Source organism: Caretta caretta, chromosome 1, assembly GCF_965140235.1.
Source record: "Caretta caretta isolate rCarCar2 chromosome 1, rCarCar1.hap1, whole genome shotgun sequence".
In the NCBI taxonomy this organism is placed as follows: Eukaryota; Metazoa; Chordata; order Testudines; family Cheloniidae; genus Caretta; species Caretta caretta.
Genome location: NC_134206.1, coordinates 290,274,696 through 290,290,851, shown reverse-complemented (window position 1 = coordinate 290,290,851; position 16,156 = coordinate 290,274,696). Strand labels below are relative to the sequence as shown.

General features: G+C 39.1%; 1 protein-coding gene across 11 annotated transcripts in view; it reads right to left on the bottom strand.

Moving 5' to 3' along the window:
- The window catches only part of GRIP1 (glutamate receptor interacting protein 1), a 560,288-nt gene that overhangs the window by 220,731 nt on the left and 323,401 nt on the right, over positions 1-16,156 (bottom strand). Inside the window, exon 1 of one of the 11 annotated variants that reach the window (XM_048835828.2) lies at positions 15,514-15,878. The exons of the other annotated variants lie outside the window; for them this stretch is intronic. Within the exon in view, the coding sequence (XP_048691785.1) occupies positions 15,514-15,568 (55 nt within the window). The 5' untranslated portion in view covers positions 15,569-15,878. Of the gene's footprint in view, positions 1-15,513; positions 15,879-16,156 lie in introns of those variants that run through there. 11 annotated transcript variants of the gene reach the window in all.

The window sequence follows — 16,156 nt, the reverse complement described above, 5'->3', positions numbered from 1 at the left end:
GGTTTGGGTCTGTGTTCACCTATGCAAATTGGTGAGGATTTTTTATCAAGCCTTCCCCAGGAAAAGGGGTGTAGGGCTTGGGGGGATTTTGGCTCCCAGAAGCCTAGCTCCCCAGCTTTCATTTGCTTCTGCAGAGCTTAGGAACCCTTTCCTACAGAACTCTGGAGCTCCACAGTGTGGGGGAGGAAGACACTATCTTATAAAGCTCAGGAGCGCCACAAAAGGAGAGTTAGAAGGGACACTGCTACATGATCTCATGGATTTCTCAACATCCAAAGAAATTCCAAAGCAAAACGTTTTTCAAAAACTCTGATTTGTCTAGTTTAATTTGGTAAAGTGGAACTTTCAGCTTGGAATTCCCAGGTTCGCTATGTTTTGTGTCCTTTGAAAAAACAATAATGTGATCCTATGTTTTGTGTTTTCTTTCCCTGAAAGAATTGTGAAAAACACAATTTCCACCCTTTGCTGCAGAGTCACTAAGTTTTTGCCTATATCTCCATTAATTCTAAATATCTGTTTATTTAGCAATGTATCTATATGTCGTGCATCATATACTGTCTGTCTGTCTTGCCTATTTGGATTTTAGCTTTTAGGGGCAGGAACTGTGTCATTGTATGTTTTTGTCTAGCGCAGTGGAGCCTTGATCCAAACTGGGGTTTATGGGTGCCACAACAATATAAATATTACGGTCCTGGGCCTGTAAAGACTTACACATTTTGTAACAGGACAGCCTGCCTCCCACGTGCCTCTTGTGGCCAGGGGTGCCTCTGCAGCACCCTGCCTCTCTTTACCTCTCTTTTTTAGGGCTCCTTAAGAACTCCACAAAGGCATCTGTGTGTGCACACACCCCTCTTTAGGTCTGGATTTATCAACACAGAAGTTCAAAACAAAACTCAAAAATAAAGTTCACAAAATCCAGCTCAGTTCCCTGCCTTCAGCTAGGCTCTCCCAGTCCTATCTGGCTGCAATCTTCTTCCCCTGGTGCCTCAAACTCCACTGCAGCCTGCAGGAGCCTTCTAACACTCTGCAGCTCCCGCAGTCTCAGCTTTCTCACAGAATCCCACTCCACACTGGTCTCCCTGAGCATCCCCCTCTCCTCTGCAGCTTCCTGCTGTGCTTTATAGGGACCAGGTGTCCTCCCATCAGGCCTCATCATGAGGCTATTAATGAAGCCCAGGTGGACTGGTCCAGCTCCCTCGTCAAGGGCCCACTCCACCTTGTGACACACTGGCTTAACTTTAAGCACACGAGTAGTCCCAAACTGTCAATTGTTTCCCTGGGGTGATCACCTTCATGCCACTTCAGAGACTCAAAAACAATCTTTGATTGCTGAAGAGTACAAAATGATATGTTACCTCACATCCTGCACTGTGGTAGGAAATTGCAGCAGTATTGATTGTAAAGGGCTTGGCTATGTCTGAGCATCTGTGTGATGCCCCACATATGGGACTTGTGGCAAAACCACACCTGACCTCTTACAGGTTGCATCTCATGCTCGACATTTGGAAATGACATCCAAATATAGGAAGTGGCTTCTCCTGACAAATGTGGCCATTTTAAGAAGTTTGTAATATCCTGCTTGATCAAAATAGTCAGTGTCTCCTAAAGAAGTAACATAGGTCTGAATTATATTTTGCTGATGACACTAATTCATTCATTTGAATAGTTGGTATTTATTTGCTAAATAGCCATCTCTAGTTTAACCTTTATACTGAAATTGAAGTGATTAGCATATATCTATTTCTGAGAGTATGTAATGTCCAAGAATAAGGTTTTTTCCACTGAAATACTGCCTGCTGTTTGAATTTATATTTGTTGTAATCAGTCTGCTTTAAAGTTATTTGGATATTTTAAGACACTTTTTAGGATGTTTCTTAGAAACAATAATATTAATGGAAGCTACACATAAGTACCCAAAGCTATCTTACAGAGGTTGCAAAAAAACTTGCATTATGAATCCCTGTGTCCCCATAATTAGAACTTTCTGAATGTTTTGCCTTTTGGGATGAAACTTTAAAGATTCACAAACATGTAGGACTGAAAGGGGCCCCAGCAGGTCACCTAGTCCATCGTGCTGCACTGAGGCAGGATTAAGTACTCTCTAGACCACCCTAAACAGCCCAAAGGGGAATATTCATGGAATATTTGAGTCAAAATATTCAGCTACTTTTTAATTTAATATGTACCTTTTCCACTGGAAAAAAAAAGATTTTTGTTTGTTTGCTGACAAATAACTCAAAGCAACTGAAGTTTAAAAGTTCATGTCTGGATGGTCTGTAGTGAGGAACAATCAATGTGTATGTTTGAAAAACGAGAAGACCACAAATTACTAGAAATTACTTTTAAAAATGTTGGGGGGTGGGATTAAGTGTAATTGGATCTCTTGCTACATTTTAAGTCGCTAGATGTTTTGTGGCACCATGAAGTTCCAGACAATTCTGTCACTCCACAGTGCAGTTGTTACTGCAAGTCTAAAATACAAAGGAGGAATCCCTTTTACATAATTCTTTTCTTGGCCTCTGAAAGAATGAGGGGCAATCCACCACCACCACCTCCTCCTACTAGCTGGAAAATGGCTGCCCAGTCTGTTTACATCCTGGAGTCATCTTTGGGGACAGATTATGATGAACAGTGTTGATGTCATATTTCATAGCAAGCAAAACTGTCCCACTTCCCATACTAAGGCAGGTTCTTCCAGTATCATGTATGGAAATATGAGGAATTGGTGCCTTTTCCCACCTATAACCTGAAGCCACCATCTGTATATATTTCTGACATCTCTAGATAAATAAAAATCAAAATTTTCTCTTTTACCCTTTTTTGGTATTAAACTTTCTTTAGGATAAATATGAAAAAAAGAATTACAGTTAGCTGAAGTTTAGTTAGTTTGGTGGAAATACATCTGTGTTGTACAGAAAAGCCCTGACTAGCAAAGAAAAGAAAGGCCTCAAAATCAACAAGTTATAAGGCCAGAAGGAATGAAGTAAGGAGGATGTCTGGTTCAAAGAATAACTAATGAGATATGGGAAAGTTTCTAAAAACAAGGCCTCTGACTGATGGGGTGACTGCAGATGGTTTTACATAAGACAGAAAGAATCTGTCTTAAAATGAGCCAACATGGCCTTTCCTATCCCACACACCAAGATTAAAGCTTATGTGAACCCAGATGTAGTGGAAAAACCATTGGGCAGCAGGAAGAAGGGGAGGAAAGGTGGTTGTAAACCTTACCTGGATTAAGACTGGAAATAAGAGTGAACTGTCTCAAATTTGGTTTTTAGCTGAAGTCAGTATTTGGCAATGACATCATCTGATTGCTAACGGGTATAAAAAAGTAAACTCTTGCTCATGCCTGCCTGACCACATTGGAGTCAACCAACATGGGTCTATGCACCCTGGTGTTAGATTGTTTGTAAGTATCTTGATCAAACGTTTATAAATGTTTTGTTACTGTTTGGATGTAGTAAATTACTTATTATTTGGGCCTTCTAGGCATAATTAGAGCAATTGCATAAGTACCATTTGGCCTTTGGATTTAATAAAGAAATTTATGGTTAAATTAGTGTTTGATTAGTTTATGGGAAGTGTTGGAATTATTAATATTTGAAATTATTAATATGGGAAACCACCATTTTTGTAACCCTTAATATACACCCACATATTACTTTTCTTTGAACCATTCTCTTTTCTTCTATACTTCACCACAGCAGCTATCTCTTTCTGCTTATGCAACATCTGCTTTATTTCAGAGTTCCTCATCACTCCCTTCTTCCTCAGTATCCTCCTGTCATATCCTCATTTTCTCTATTTTTCACTCTTTCATTCTCTGCTCTTTTTTCTTTCCTCTTCCACACTCATATCTCTCCTCCATACTTCCTCACAATGTTTCACCTCCTTCTTCCATTCTGCCCACAATGACTCATCTCCTTTTTCATCCTTCCAATGACATCTCTCCTCTGCTAACTAGAAATAGCCCCAAAGTTGGAATTTGCGTGTGGCAAGGGGCCCCAGCAGATGACTAGGGTGCCAAGTATTCTTGAAGATTACACTCTTCTCCCCACATGCTACACCTCCCTTTCCCTTGCATCCATGTATCTCTGCCCTTAATTCTGAAGAGCAACTATACAAATTGATATGCCTCTAAGCACCAAATATGCATAAACAGGAAGCCAATCTGGCCTGAAAAGAAAACACTTGCAGTTAGGCATGTAGAACCTGCATTTGTGCACGCAAACTGGGTAACTGAGAACGCAAAGGTAGGTTTTGTACACATTTTTACAAGTACAAGTCAGCTGACAGTTTCTGAAAATCTACCCTATCATGTCTGACAAGTGCACTCTATTCCTGCTTTTGTATTGGACTGGGACTCAGGAGATCGCTATTCCTGGTTCTGCCTCAGACTTCCTGTGTGAATTTGAGCTAATTGCTTAATCTCTGTGTGCCTCTTTTCCTTCTCCATAAAACACGGAGCAAACTTCCCTAACATGCATTGATGGTGAGGATAAATTCATTAAATGTTTACGGGTCACTTTTCGTCACTGGAGTGATAGGTTCAGACCAGAACCCAGAAAGATGCATGTATAACAACATCAGTATGCCAACTCTAGGCCCCTATTATTTAAAGCTCAGATGGGCCACCTTCACCCAAGCCCAACATTTACCAGATCAATAAAACAATATTCTAAACAACTTTCTCCTCTTAGGTACTTTCTGGCTCCCATTACCATAATATCTGAGCAGTCACAGACTTTACTGTATTTATCCTCACAACAGCCATATGAGGTAGGAGAGTGCTATTTTACAGAAAGGAAATTGAGGCAGAGAGAGGCTAAACGACCATCCAGGAAGTCTATGGTGGCACAAGGCCTTGAACCCATATCTCTGAAGTCCTAGACAAGTACTCTTACCTCTGGACCATCCTTCCTCAATTTGAAACCAACTTTGCAATCCATATGAAAGCATGCAATTCTGCATTCCATTTTGAACTAGTGTCCTCAAAAGATCTCTGCATTTATTATGTATATTAATATAAATACTTTTTCTTATCTACTGGAGTATATCAGCCACCTGTCATCTGCTTTGAAATACTGTGTGTCTGACAAGGGATGTATTTCACTTCTTGCTCGCTGTCAAACTTTCACCAAGCTTGGGTAGTGTATAACTGCAAATTAAAATGTCCTGAATTATTAATGTGAAGCAGTTTGCAATTCTTAAGTATATCATTGGCCAAGAAATTTGTTGTCTGAACTTGTGAAGTATGGTCAGGTTAGAGAGGGAAACAAAACAATTTTTCCCTCCTCCATTACTTTTCATAACATAATCGAAGTGTTCTTGTGAACAAAAAGACAATGCTTGCAAACTACTAGTACTCATTAAATACAATAAATCTGCTTCTTTTGTTCTTCACATGGGCAGGGCTGGAAATCCTAAACAGCAATTACAGCAGGAACATTTTCTTAAGAAAAAATTATTTCTTTCCTTCTCCTTCAGCTGCCACAAAGCAAAGATTGTGGGTTTCAAAGCTTCCTTAAAACAATTCTTTCAAGCAAACAGCATTTTAAGTGCAAATGGAAGGGAGAAGGAAGAAAGAAAACTCCAGGACAGTAATCATGTAATGTGCTATCATCTACCAAGCTAGTGGCCATCTCAGGAATGGGAGCCAGGAGGCCTGGAGTCTAACCCTGACGGCTGCTGACTGGCTGTGTGGCATTGAGCCAGTCACATGAGTACTCTACCTCTATTTCCTCATCTGAGAAATGGCAATAAAAATCATCATACTTATCCAACTTTCTGAAGCATGTTCAAATCTCTGAATAAGATAGGCTTTTTAAGAGCAAGGTGGGGTCTAGAATCCAGGCTCCCATTACTCCTGGAATGTAACACAAGTAATGTTTCCAGAAAAGACAACCCATGTTACTTGCTGGAATGGTGCAGCAGGAATTGTATGAGCATTCACCAACCTCAAAAGAACTTCCTTTTTGGAAACGACCAATGGAACTGAAAAGTAACATATTTAAAACTGATAAAATAAATGCTTTTTGCATAAAATATAATTAACCTGTGGAACTCACTGCCACAATGTATCAATGGGGCCAGGAGCTTAATGGGATTCCAAAAAGGATTAGATATGAATAAAGGGAATATCCACAGTGCTTTAAAGAAGATAAAAATCATATTTTTAAAAAGGGACAAATTTTTATAATACAGGGTATAAACCAAACACTAACAGAGAGGTTATAAAGAAACTTCTCCCATTGTTATTCCATGATTATCCCCTACAGGCTTTCTTGCACCTTTTTCGGAAGTATCTGCCATTGCTGAGAAAAGGCTACTGAACTCTGTGTGGTCCATTTATTTCAGCCTATGTGGCAATTCCTATGTACCAGCTGCAAATGAAATTTCAAAATTTTGCTCCAACCCTCTATTCTCTATACTATCCTATTCCAACAACAAAAAAGGGACCAGAAACACTATGGGCCTAGATTTACAAATGTGGGCACTTAAAATATATATGTAAAAATACTTAGGCAGCTGCTCTCAAACCCACTGATATATGTGCAAAAGCCCAACTGAGCATGCAAATCAAATAATTGTGCACCTAAGTACCTATTTACAAAACTCAACCAACATGTGCAATTTTTTGAAAATGTAACTTGGGTCCCTATCTTTCTAAATTTGGTCCTATGTTTAGAATTATCTGTGTGTGACAAATTTTAAATATTGTTATTCCACATACTCTTCTTTCTTCCAATGCAGGCTTCATGCTTTTTTTTTTTTTTAATTTTGATGAGCCTCTCTTTTTTTACAAAAAATATACTAAAAATAAAAGGCTGCTAAGTTAGAATTTATATTCAGGATCATTTTCCATGTACATGTTAGTAATTAGCTGCTATAATCAATATAATATGATGCTCAGAAACAGTGGAAATTCTAGGGGAAAATATATGTCCCCCTGTTCATCTGTTCTAAATCCTTTATCACCCTTTTCATTTTATCCTTTTGAAGATTTTTAAGCCAAACCTTAATGAGTCACTTTCCCCCCATATTATGTTGTCTCAGCATATAGCCTTGTCAATGTCAGCTCATTATATGATTAACAGCAGGTGGCATCAGTAGCAACAGTGAACCCTTGAACCCAACATTTTAAATGTTAAAATGGCTATTTCACAGAACCTTTAGGAAATGCTGATGCTAATTCAAACTACATACATAGTTCCAGCACTTATGTCCTGATGTGTCATGTGGATGGAGTTCACATGTACAATGTAACATGTTAACTTTAACTTTGGAGACCAAAGCTAAACATTCTGATTCCTACTGGCTATGAGTAAAATTAATTGAATTTATTGGTTGAACTTTAGTTCTTGTTTTATTTATGCAGATATTTCCACTGCTTCTGTAGAACTTTAGACACGTGACACAATCTTAGTGAACAGTACTTTTCAATCACAAAATCATCGCACTAGTTGAGTTAGTTGTCCCTACTCAGGAGAGATCCTCTCTCCCAGCAGCTAAGAATGGAGTGGGATTTGCTTCTCACATAGATATTAACATACATAATGGGTTCCTCATCTTCAGCTAGCAGGTTTAGTCCTCTGGCTAGTTAGGTGTCTGATAGGACTTCCAAGTCCCATGCATGAGTGAATGAAGTGATACACATAAAGGTGTATGAGAGTGAAAATGTCAATAGGTGTGGGGTTTAGAGGAATAACGAGAGAGAGAGAGATGGAAAGGTTTGAAAAGAGAGGCACGTTATTGGGAAAGACAGAATTTAGTGGGCAGTGGGAAAAGGAGAGAGAAGACAGAAGGAGACAACAAAAGGTTAGGAAAGCAAGACAAACAAATATAATGCAGTGGAAAGGAAACAAACCCTGAAGAAAGCTCAGAAAATGACACTCTGTGATGAGATACATCTGTTTTATTACTTGATAATAAGTAATAAATAAGGGCGTGGCTTTGACTAGGCATACTGCCAAGGGTATTTTGCAACCTGACTAGTGGACTCAGTCTTTGCCCAGTTAACTGTCAGGTAAATGTTTCAAACCCTGAAATCAGGCACCTGACCTGTGAACACATTGCAAAAAATTAACCCATGCTCTTGCACCAACAGAAATATCAAGAGCATTGTTAGGGACTTTATTTACTGTACACAGACTTTAGTCACAGTATGCTGAAAAAAGTTTTTTTATATACGTAGGAAAACAACCTGGAAATTAAGCTATGGAGTCTGGTAAAAATCGTGGCTTGCAGTAAAGGAAAATATGCTTTATTTCCAGAGGCTTTGGTCAGAGAGGCTCTTCAGTGCTACTGTAACTGCTGTGCCATAAAGATCAGTTATTGTGGTTACTCGTACAAAAATTAAAACCAAACATAACCTGAATCAGAGGCACTGACTCCATTGGTGCTCCAGGGCTTAAGAACCCATCTTAAAAAAAAAAAATACAAGGGGTGCTAAGCACCCACAGGGCCGCATTAATCTTTTGTGGGCTCTGGAGTCTGGACCGTAGCCCTGCCTGTCACTCTGCCACAAGGCCCCGCCCCTGCTCGGCCTCTTCCCTCCAAGGCCCCTCCCACACTCCGCCCCAAGGCCCCGCCCCTGCTTGGCCTCTTCCCTGCCCCAAGGCCCTGCCCACTGCTCGCACAGGGAGGAAGGAGAGGAAGGGAGCACTCACCAGCAAACCCAAAAGTCAGTGCCTGTGGCCTGAATCCAATTCTGCTATCCCCTCTGTAAGTGCCTGACCATCTTGACTGCCTCACATGAATCTTGCTATGCTTTTTAAAAAGAAAAAAGACAAGGAATTATAAAATAAAAGGAAACAGCTTCTCTCCAGAAATTCAAAATTCTGTTAGCTTGCAAAACATTGGCAATAGTCCATTTAAATACCATATTCTAGAAGTTTTTGGCTAGATGCTACCCCAGTGACCTGTCATACATACTATAAGAGGTCATCAGATAGGAGCTTCTCCACTGCAAATCTGTGGAGCAAAGGCATGCTCTGTACTCCAGAACAGCTCATCACTCTGCCCTTCATTTTAGCCTCATCTCGAAGTATTTGGAATATGATGACAACAGAGAAACTTGGCTGAGCACAAATTTACAGTGAAACCTTCTTAATGTGCTGTTTGGTGGATGAGGCAGTTAACCATGAAACTTATTTAGCTTTGAACTTCAGTGGCCTACAAATGGCAGCAAGTTTTCATCATTGCTATGTGCTGTATAACATGCACTATACTGTGTAATTATGGTTTACTGTATGCACTTCACATAAGTGGCTTTCACAAACTCTTTGGCATGCACAGAATAACACAATACTGCAAAGTGCTATAAATGTACATTTAAGGTTGAGGAAAAATTGGTTTCATATTGTATTATCTTAGAAATACTATGTTGTCAGGTAATTTAAGACTAAGCATATGCACAAAGCAGCAGAGTTAACCTCAACTGTGGTGCTCCCCAATTTTCAAGTACTCAACTGTGCAATTTTAGCATTCTTTTAGAGCCCAGTCTAACTCTCAGTGAAGTCAATGGGAGTCTTTCCATTTACTTCAGTGAGAGCTGGTTTAGATCCTTATAGTTTTTTTTGGATCCTGACTTTATATGAGGACCTTAAACTCTATTACTAGTTAATGGAATCCAGTCTGCAACCTTTAAACTTGGTAGGACGGAGTAAAATTTTCTACTTTTTTATAAAAAAGATCAGTAATAAAATAAAAAGAAACAGCTTCTCCCCAAGACTTCAGAGTTCTGTAAGTTTGCAACAAATTGGCAACAATCCATTTAAACTCCACATTCTGTAACTTGTGACTAGACACTACTCCAATGACCTGTCTTGCGTACTTTAAAAGATCAAAATGTGGGAACTCCTCCCCTGCAAACCTTAGGAACTTGGAAACCACTTTGTACCCATGTAGTCCAAAACTACTCAACAATTTTCACTCCAGTATTGTTTTAAAAATCACTGTCAAAGACCATGTCTGCAAAATATCACCCCATAGCATATTAAGTTTTCCTCATGAATAATTGTGTTCCCCCCATGCTGCCATATGTTGGGTCCCACATTTGCCCCTTGGTGTGTCGAGAGGTATAAGGGAGATTCAGAGTGACAGAAAGGAAGGCTGTTCTAGATAGCAGCTTCTGCAGCTATAGTGACTTTTGCACCAAATGAAGCAAAATGATGTGAAGGTAATACACTGGTCAGTGCTAGATATGTGCTGGTCAATGGCAGATATGCAGAAGGACCAGGGAGGGGAGCAGAGTGGCAAAGTCTGTGAAGAATAGTGGGAAAAGGCAACCGTGGATTTTAAAAATAAGGAAGGTAGTTAACGTTGAATGGGAGCCTGAATTGAATGGGGAACTACTGGAAATGTTTGAGGAAAAAGTTATTGGTGTTATGGGCAGAATGCTCTGTAAGCATAAGAAGGCAGGTGGAAGTAATATGGACATGATGGAGTCTGGAATTATAGCTCACGCAAGCAATAGAGGAGGGAGCTGCATTAGTCAAGGGAAAAGGATGAAGGCCCGGTTGACGATTAAGCATTAATATAGCTAAGACAGATATAAGACAGGTGGGAGGAGAAGTGACACCAAGGCTTAGGACAGCAGTCATGTAACACAGATGCTTTATACTGCAGCATTTGATTTTTAAGTCCTAAGAGAGAAAGAGAAACACTGAGAACGAAACAAGGATTTCAGGTTGAATACACAGTGTCTCTGCACACATGCAAAGAGCAGGGCTGGGCAACTCCGCTAGAAAGGCCAGGAAACATCCAGAAGTAGGGTCTGGCAGCTAATAAACATGCTCAGTGACAGTTTCTGAAGGTATATGGGAGGTTTTCATTGAGGGCAAGCAGTATTGTAGGTTCCACACACTCACCGTCTGAGAGGTGAGTGGGGATGGGAAAGTTATAAATATAGGAGTTTAAATAGCCCACTGGACTCAGTGACTGATTGACAAAGGACCAAGAGACGTATCTGCTGTGTGGGATGGATTCCAATACCTGTATCACTTTGGATAAGGCTACAAATTTCCTGTTTCACCAAGAACTGAAGAGACCAGTCAGCTGTTAACCCAAGGACTGGAATGCTGCTAGCCATAAGGATCCCCAGACTTTTGTTTGGCTCTGGAAAAGAACAGAGATGCTACCATTCTTCTTGGGGTATGTCTCCACTACAGAGCCTACATGGGCATAGCTATGCCAGTACTGCCCTCTAGTGTAGACGCAGCCTACAGAATGAGTTTTTCTGTTAGTGTTAGGAACACAAATTCCCCAAACAACATTAGCTACATCAGTGGTTCTCAACTTATTTATCATTGTGGGCTGCATATGGGGGCTGGCTAGCTGCCCAACCTCGGACCCCGAAATTTACGGGAGCCGCAGACCCCTGGAGCTTGTGGGGCCAGGCAGCTTCCCCGGACCTCTGGAGCTTGCAAGGCCGGGTGACAGCCTCGGATCCCTGACCCCGGGGGGCGGGCCAGCAGCCCTGACTCTGCTGCGCTGAGGCAGCCCAGACCCCACTGCACCGGGCAGCCGGGAACTCAGACCCCACCATGCAGGCTGGCTTTTAGCACACAGATGAGCTGGGCTGCAGCTGTGTGCTAACTAGGCCACATGCGGCCCACGGGGTGAGAACTGCTGAGCTATGTTGACAGAAGCCCTCTTCCATCAACATAGTTGTGTCTATACTGGGGGCTTTGTCAGCATAGCTATGTCAGTCACTTATGGGGGGGGCGGTTGTTTTGGGGTTTTGTTTTGTTTTTTTAACACTCCGGGACAACACAAGTACGCTGATATAACATTTCAGTGTAGATCAACCCTCAAGCTCTGAAGAATCCAGGTGACACACACACTAAATATTATGGCTACATGTTAGAGTTTGAGAAATCCTCTGTGCGAGAAGATTAGAGGGGAATGTGTTTATATGCATGTGCTGATGTATAGAAGTGTAAACGTTATGCTGAAACCTTGCATTTAAACGTGTAACTGCAACAAAGAACACCAGCAGATTTACTGTTTTTTAGATTTTGTTCAAAAAGTTTTTTGTGAGTATTCCAAATACCATTTACAATGTTTGTGTGTGTATTAAACGTCCGTTTGCTAAAAAAAAAATGTTATGGTACTCTGTCTTTGAAGCTAACTGGGAACTGTTAATGGCTACATTCAGGCTTTTACATACAATAGGCCTGAATTTGACTCTGTTTAAAGCTATCTGAAAAGTTCTGAAAAGACAGAACTCTGGCCTCTGTTTCAGCAAAGAATTAAGCTGGGGTACAGGAAGGAGGGGAGCATAATAGAATTACCCAGAATACTGCCTCAGCATCCCTCTAACCTGTTAGAGTGGCAAATGAGACTAATTATGTTTGGAGTTTCTCCTGTTGCTCAGCAGAAACAATTCAGTCAAAGATATTTAGCTGAAAGAAACAGGGATGAAGTTACAAATTTATTTTATCAAGATAGAAGGGAAACATTAAAAGTGTCAAAAGATATACACAGCTGAGCACCAGGTAGTGATAGCTAAAGTTAATGTTTAGGTGACTAATAGGATTAAGTGGAACTAAAATGTATATGCAACTTATATGTGAATACTATATACATTTTACATGAGATCATATATTGACTCACAAACTAATGTGAAAGTGGTAATTTTCATGCTATAATTTACCATACACGTCTAGCATTTACTAAAAATACATGATATAGTAATTAAGTATATGTCATACATATATCATTTCCACATGAGAGTTGAAGGTAGTTAGAAGAAGAGTAGAAAGGACTAAGAAATGACCTTTTGGACTTCATAGAGGATGAGTATTGGTATACAGAAAAGACAGACAGAGTTAAACAGGAGCAAAGCCTTCACAGAAGGGATATAGCCTGCTTAACTATGGAATTGGGCCAAGTAAGTGGAGGATCCAGTGGCAAAGGCTATGCTTGATCAAGAGTGAAGGAGAAGGCAGAAAGCAAAAGACTGTTGACTACATATGGGAGAGTTATTTGCATATTATGACCAGATAGATGAAATAAAAACCTATCATTGTTCTCTGACATCTTGATTATGTTGACGAATCCGTAACTGATGGCTGACAAGTAAAATCAGAGCCAGAGAATGCGGAGAATTTAACTATTAGAATAAAGGCCTAATCAAAAATGAGAACATGGTGGGGAAATGCTAGCAACAAAAGACTCCCAATGATAGAAACACAGGCCTATTTTTTGCAGTCAGACACCAAACGTTTTTCATCCAAGCCAAGGAGCCCTGCAAACACAGTGAAGAGCTTCATTTGTGTCTATCATTCATTCTCTTCTTCTAGCAGAGAATACTGCATCCATCAAATTACATCTGAACAATTATTCTAAACTGGTTTGAACAATTTAACAAGTTGTCTAGATTGTTAAATAATATTTGGCATAAAGGTTCAGTTACAAAAATTATGATGTCTATCTGAACAATAATGGTTTTGGCCTTGGATTTAGCACAACAGAAATTGATACCAACAAAAAAAATTAGAATGTTTTTCCCTCCTGACAAAAATATTGTCTTCTAACTACACCTTTGAAAAATATTTTCTTCTTTCACAACATGTGGACAGGATATTGTTGTGGTCACATACTGTTTTTCATCAAAGTTAAGCTTATTGTCTGGAGAACAGGTTTTTTGTTTTTTAAATGAGCTGAGTTATATGGAAAAAAAAACCAAACAAACAAACACAAGCTGCTGGAAAATTAATTGGGGAGCATCAGTCAAAACCAAAAAATGTTATGAGGTTATCAGATGTCTTAAATACTGAAATGGAAATAAAAGATACAAAGATTAAGAGAGTAAGATTCAAATGTGTTGCACTGGAAGCCAATAGAAGAGGATCTCTCTCTCTCTTTTTGCATATGGTTTGTTAATAGCAGTGATGGCAGACAAGTGTAGTGCACACTTCTCTCAAAGCAGACAACCAATGGTTTCATACCAACTCTTACTGGGGCAAGGAGTGAACAGAGTTAAAATTATTTCAGAGAATAAAATCAGCTTGTGTTCTGCTAAGTGATGGGAAGTGTAAAAGAATTAAGATGGGTATGATATATGAGAATATTAATTCCAGAGGTAACTGTATTTAAGTGGCGTAACAACTCTCAACACTAACAGACTAAATTATTGTGCCAAAATCTGCCTTATACAGAGTTCACTAGAAAAAAGGATTATTCCCTTAACTCAAAACAACAAAAGAAACACTGAATTTCAATCTGATAAATGAAGAATAAACTTACTAAACTAAATTAAACATTACCAGGCACAGATTTGAAGGAGAGAGCCCCTCAATCAAAGAATAGATTATTTTAAGATATGTGCTATAAAAAAAAGTATATTCTAATGCCTTTACATTACATTTTACACAGTAGGAAAATGCATTAGGTAAGTTTGATTACAAAATTCTCCTCTTCCCCCTTATTGTTCTAGACCTATCACACACATTTGCTTTCATGCTGCTACAAAATAAAATATTAATTGATTCTGAGCTGTACTGCTGACTAACTAAAGAATTTTGATATTTCAAGCTGAGCTCATACAAACAGTTTCATTAACATTTAGGACTTTACAGTTCTTCAAATATAGTAATAACCATTAATTGTTTCACACAACTAAGTCTGAAAACAAAAGCTTCTCATTTTCTTGCAGCTACACATTGTTACTATAATGTTAGAAGTTACTACAAAAAACTTTTCTTTAGCATTGATATTTTACCCAGAGATGGTACAAGGATTTGATAGTAATAGTAATTGGCATTTTTAATATATAAAATGCTATTTTTTACAAACTAAATTTTACTCATTTTGGAAAAGGAACATTTTTTCCCAAGGAGGTTTAAAAATAGCTGCTCTAAAAAACAAATAGGACACAAAATAAGGTTCAAATAGCATTTCAGAGTATTGACAGATCAAACTGAAGGCAACAGTGATTCATGACAACATAAAAGGAATGCTTCTATAATGGGCAAATTAACTTCACAAGGGTAACAACATATCAAAGCCATCAATTTATCAAGCCCCCCCATATTTAGACATGTACAACTCATTTTTTTGCTCAGATATTATAAACATGCAGAGAAACACCTTATGAGAGAGTATAAATACTAATACACCAACAATTCAAAAATTCCATCTTTGATACAGGTTCTAGATCTAGCTGCTTTCAGTAACATACAATATATAGTAACACATGCAAGACTTCTATTGAAGAGTTAGCAAGAATACAAAAACAATAATACCCCATAATAACTTTAGCACTTGACTTAAAAACAAATTCCCTTTTAAGGCATGAAATCATAAATCTATCTTATGCTTCTAATATGAACACATCACGGGACATGGGACTCTTTCAATTAAAATCCTTACCTGTATATTCACAGAGTTCTTTGTTGTCTGACAATAAATTGTAAGGGCAGTCATATTTGAAAGTAAAACCATTAGGCTATATTCATGGAATGCTGCAACAGAGCCATTGAACGAATAACAAGGAAAGCACAATACCTTTAGCAAGTCTCCTCAGAATCTGACAGCGGCATTTAAAAGAGACAGCTATCATTCTTGCTTACTGCCTTCAGTGGTAAAGTATACTCTTGGCTCTGCTCTGCTGGATGCAGCAGAAGCATATGAATTCCTCGCTCACATACCAGAAGAAAGGTAGTCCCAGTGGGGAGTGACAAAGCTTAATTCCTCTTGGCTGATGCAGAGATCAGCTTCATGTCATCCAGCAAAGCTGTGTCATTCACTACTGCTACAACCACCACTTGCAGGATGAGATCAATGGCTTAAAATGCAATGTTCCTTTAGCAACTACAAAGCATCAAATAGTATAAAATGCGAACAATGATACTAGACGGAGCCATTCTCTCACATTCCCCTGCTGCGCACGGAGCGCTGGTTTCTGTTCTAGGCAAAGAGCCATGCATTTCAGCAAATTTAGGGATTTTTCCCCCCCTCCCTTACACATCTTTCATTTCCTTTGTGATTTGCACTGAACAAGACGACAAAAGAGTAGAAATGCTAGTTTTGAGGGGGAATATTTTAAAATGAAAAATATGTTTTAAAGGATTTAGATTTTACATTATATGAAGGTAGGGAAAAAAACTGAACTATCTGCATACCTGATTTTATCATCTGAAAAGCATTT